The sequence below is a fragment of the Sinocyclocheilus grahami genome, unplaced genomic scaffold (genome assembly GCF_001515645.1).
Source record: "Sinocyclocheilus grahami isolate Dianchi unplaced genomic scaffold, SAMN03320097.WGS_v1.1 scaffold1912.1, whole genome shotgun sequence".
Lineage (NCBI taxonomy): Eukaryota > Metazoa > Chordata > Actinopteri > Cypriniformes > Cyprinidae > Sinocyclocheilus > Sinocyclocheilus grahami.
Window position 1 is genome coordinate 67,287 of NW_015507091.1, and position 5,171 is coordinate 72,457.

At 36.4% G+C, this 5,171-nt stretch overlaps 1 protein-coding gene across 1 annotated transcript; it reads left to right on the forward strand.

Moving 5' to 3' along the window:
- Positions 1–2,840: 2,840 nt before the first annotated feature.
- Positions 2,841–4,500, forward strand: LOC107573285 (uncharacterized). The gene is made up of 3 exons (XM_016259712.1): positions 2,841–2,844; positions 3,771–4,106; positions 4,232–4,500. The coding sequence occupies exons 1-3, from the start codon at positions 2,841–2,843 to the stop codon at positions 4,498–4,500; spliced, it is 609 nt and encodes a 202-aa protein (XP_016115198.1).
- The last annotated feature ends 671 nt before the right edge of the window (positions 4,501–5,171 follow it).

Here is a 5,171-nt window from a genome sequence, read left to right on the forward strand (position 1 = left end):
CCCGGCTTAATCTAAACCCTGTCTGTGACCTACATAATATAGCATTTTCTGTAAAAACACGTTTTATAATGCATAACTAACAGGGGAGCTCCATGAAGTACACATACGTCTCAAAAGTGGATTTACATGAACCATATATACATCTTAAAGACGATTACTAAATGTCTATTTAACATCTGACAGGATAGTCTTTGATTAGTATTGCAGATGAGCTTAGATCTAATAGACTTGAAACAGGCATCTGAGTGATGTATGTGTGCTATTATGAAGAATTCACTGTTGTCAACACTGTTTTTGATGAATGTGAGTCATGTAAACAAACAAATCTACATAAAGTAACTAAACATAAGTTGTCTATTTTATTTGTCCATTTGTAATATTGATAATTTAAGGAACGTATGTGTTGGATAAAAAGCGAGTTACATCAGCAACTACCTCAACATGTAAATATAGTGTAAAGCAGATAAATCACAGAGGTAACTTGACTCTTGTCTGGATGTTACAGGGACAGACGAGACACACGTGTGTTTATCCGCTGCAGAGTGACTGATGAAGGAATGCTGCCATCAAAGGCTTTGAGTGAGTACACTACAGAAATGAATAAAACTATTTTAAATCTTAAGTTGTAGTTCATTTTAATTATTGTAATTTTAAACAACTATTACAGCACTTTTCTGATTCTTGATTTCTGTGCATTTGCTGCAGATCTTTTGTGGTGGAGCAGGACCTGCAAGGAAAGGTGACGGCGGCATTTGTGAAAAAAGGGAAAACCTGAAACAAAAGGATGAAGTAAGATCATTTTGTTACTTCTAATACAGAGATCAGATTACATTATGGTGTTAAAATGACAGATTTTGTATTATGTTAGGGGGTTTTTGTATGATCTGAAATGTCCACAGACTGGTGTGAGCAGTGAGGATGGAGAAGTCCACAGCAGCATCCTGGAAATGGTCCAGTGCCATGGATGAGACGCTCCATCACTGCCCTTACTGTCTCATCAGGACCGGATGTTGCTGTGGTCTCTTCATCCTCAGTGAACCCAGAGCTAGCTGGAGCATCTAGAGAAAGACCAAAAGACACTGAGGATGTGATTTTGGTAAAGTTTGTTCTGCTGGTTTCTGTTCATACAATGAAGGCTGACTTTCAGAAGCTTCAAAAGCATCATCAAAAAATGTCATGAAGCTTTTATCCAAAGTGATTTACAGCACTCTTATTACAGGGACCTACAATCCCCTGGATCGACCTGGAGAAAAGAGCCTTGCTCAGGGACATAGTGGTGGTTTTGAACCAGCAACCTTCTGCTCACCACTTCACTGGTTTAGCCCACTACAAAAGTATTAAAGCTACAAAAAAAAAAAAAATGTATGTAATTGTAAACATTAAATGAAATTTGGCAAGAAATGGAAAGCTGACAACATGAGATGTAAAATTTTTCACTCTGTGTAAATGTTTTACAGGTAGTCGTGCTCATGGAGAGCAGCACACAGATGTTTGGAGCAGACACAGTGGCAGCCAGATTGTCCCGCATGTGTTCCCCTGCTCTTGCCTCTAGCTTGTGTGGTTTAGAGAGCCGTCATCATGGTCTTCCTCATCCTCTTGCTCAACGATGTCCCCATTGAGAAGAGCGAGATTGTGAAGCAGCAGAACTGGCACAGCTGTGTTGAGATGGCAGTAGGATGTGGGGTTCACCATCTGTAAATACATGATTGATAGAACAATAAGTTTGAATGAAGCTTTGTTTCATCTGTTGTTGCCTTGTATACAGTATCTCACAGAAGTGAGTACACCCCTCACATTTTTGTAAATATTTTATTATATCTTTTCATGTGACAACACTGAAGAAATGACACTTTGCTACAATGTAAAGTAGTGAGTGTACAGCTTGTATAACAGTGTAAATTTGCTGTCCCCTCAAAATAACTCAACACACAGCCATTAATGTCTAAACTGCTGGTCACAAAAGTGAGTACACCCCTAAGTGAAAATGTCCAAATTTATATAAATATTTTATTAATTCTTGTATTAATTGCTTGCCTGAAAATGTATGTATTCACATCGACTGCATTTGTTGAACTAGTGTATATTCATGTATAGCTATGTCACGACAAAAATAAAATTTTGCTTGTTTTACTAAAATGTTATTTTAAGAAAAAATAAGTTATATAATTATTAGTTGGCGTTTATCGTTATTATTGCATGTAAGTGTTGGGGTGGGCAAATTATGCAATTCATTCTGGGGTAATCTTAATTTTTACGTAGTAATACTTACATTTTTAGAGTATAAAATCAACAGTCTTCTCCAAAGGTGAGATCTTCGAGCAGCTGCCCGACATATCCTTTGTGCAGATATTACAAAAGCTGAGGAAAACGGTACTAGATTGAGTTAATAGGTGTTAGTGCACCTGTCCCTCTTTTTTATTATTATTATTGCCGAACTTATAATTACATAAAAGATCAGGGAAAGATGGTTGTATCTAACAATGAACAATCATAATATGGCATTAAACAGTAAACAAACATTTCATGTGTTCATCATAGTATGAGATAATATACACAGAAAAAAAGTGACAAGGTTAAATATCTTTAAATAATTCATCATGATGCTTTTTTTTTAGAAGTCTCAGCGATGAAACAAAAGTTAAATTCAACAAGAAAACAAAGGTGATTTAAGCCTTGTTGATAAAACATTTTGCACATAAAATAATTAACAAAATATTCAAGAGATAACGATTTTGGGTTTTTGTAATTTTTTTTAATGCTTTAAGGATAAAACTGTGGATCACATTAGTGGAGTTAAAAATATAAGAACTTAAATCAACCCAAAATGTATTGTTGGGAACATGAGTATGTAAATTATTGTAGTTTTGGATGGAATGCCAACGCAGATGCTAAGAAGGTAGGAGTTAATGACATAAAAATAAGTTCAACGGTAGCAATACCAATTATACCCCCTTGGCTGTTCCGCATGCCAATGGTAGATCTCCAGTTGCATTTTAAAATAAATGAAAAGGAAAGGTGTATGCCTAAAGAGTGGATCAATATTCGAAACAAAACTATTTTAATAGTATTCAAATATATACGAATGGGTAAAAAAAAAAATCCAGATTCTGGGTATACAGCAGCAGCCATATATATTCCCTATTTTAAATATAGTACAGTTAAAAGGTTATCTAACGATGTATCTGTATTCACAACAGAAATGATGGCAATTCTAATGGCTTTGCAGTGGGTGGAAGAAATCAATCCTATAAGTGTAGTAGTATGTTCAGATTCATATTCAGTATTAAACAGCTTAAATAGTGGGAAATCAGCATCTAGACAGGATATACTTTATTAAATTTTACAGAATTTATATAGAATAAACCAAACAGGAGTAAGAGTAGACGGCTGCATTAAAATGCGGTACGTGAGCACAGGGAGGCAATCCTTGGACAGTCCGGTGCAATAATCACAACCAGGGGTGCATTTCCCCAAAGCATCGTTAACAAACTGTGATCACAGGTTTTGCCGAACTCCCCAACCATAGTTGCTTTTGGGAAACACCCCCGGTTGTGTGCCTGCCAGTGTGCAATGCAATATATGAAAGTGGGTTTTAAGGTGTTCACTAAGTTGTTGAAGATCATCCATGTGACTCATGCGCGTTTGTCTGATGAGTGAATGTGTGAATCAATGATGCTTTTCTTATGCTTTTTTTAATGATTACTTTTTTGTTGAATAATCATGTCCCACTACCCCAGGCATGATTTGTAATTATAATTTTTTTTATCCAGGTGTTTTCAGTGTTATTACGGAAAGAGTGACAGTATCAGTGATGGAGGGAGATTCAATTACTCTATACACTTATATTACAACAACACAACAAGAAGAGATGTTATGGTATTTTAATGACACCCGCATCGCTGTTATCACTGGAGATCTCAGCAGGATCTGTACAGATGTTCAGTGTAATAATGGCACTGAGAGATTCAGAGACAGACTGAATCTAGAGAACCAAACCGGATCTCTGACCATCAAAAACATCAACACTGCAGACACTGGTGTGTATCAATTGAAGATCTTCAGTAGCAGCAGCATCAGTGAAAAGACCTTCAGTGTTACTGTTCTTGGTGAGACATTTAATGAAACATTCATTTTTGAAACAAAATGCATGCATGTTGTGTTTCATGCTGAAAGTCAAGATAGAGCACCTGCCAAAAAAGATCTTTCAAGCAGCTGTTGGTTTGTGTTTCAGATGCTCCTGATGCAGAATTGGGTAAAGTGAAGACAATATCAGTAATGGAGGGAAAAGCTGTTACTTTAGATCCTGGTGTAATAAAAAACCCGAATGATGAGATGACATGGTATTTTAATGAGACTCTCATCGCTGAAATCACTGGAGATCAGCGTAAGATCTGTACAGATGATCAGTGTAAAGAGCGATTCAGAGACAGACTGAAGCTGGACAATCAGACTGGATCTCTGACCATCACAAACACCAGAACCACACAACAACATCATTAACATTAACTAGCTTGTAAATTCATTCATTTTGTTTGAGTGTGTATTGTTTGTTGATTTTTATTTTTAGAAATATTTTTATATACTTTTTTATAGTTAATTTCATGCATTGTAACTGTCAGCTTCCTTAATAAAAATATTTTGTGATATTTGTGAAGTGATGATTAATTTATTTCACTGACAATTTTTTTCTTTTCATTTGTTGCCATCACATGTGAGGTGGCAGATGAAGACCTGTGGGATGTCCAAGGTAAACAATAATTCTTCACATCATCTGTCCATTGCGTCTTGGTATGTTTGTATTTTGAGAATATAATGAAAAGGATCACCTTCACTTGAGTACTCTGCATGTTCAGTCTGGTCTTTACCACTTAATTATTTAAATTTTACAAAGATGCAGACATTTTTGTTTGTTTTATTACGTAAGATCATCTACCTACAGCCGACCCTCTTGTTCCCTTATTCCCTTTTTTGATTTGTCTTTTGTTTGGTGCTCGATGTAGATATGTAAATAGCCTCAGTAGGTTTTAGAAGGAGAGGGGGTTCGGTGAAAAATTGGCAGCTTTCAGCAGGAAGTGGCTGCCACTGGCAGCAGACAGCACCTGCCACTAAAACCGGACGGCAGCTGTCCCTAAATACCGGAAATCGGAGGAGGCTGCCAGCGTTATATAAAT

Bases quoted from the DNA above. Each gene is read 5' to 3' on its own strand.
- LOC107573285 (XM_016259712.1), top strand. The intron at 4,107-4,231 runs GTGAGACATTTA...TTTGTGTTTCAG, and splicing joins CTTCAGTGTTACTGTTCTTG to ATGCTCCTGATGCAGAATTG.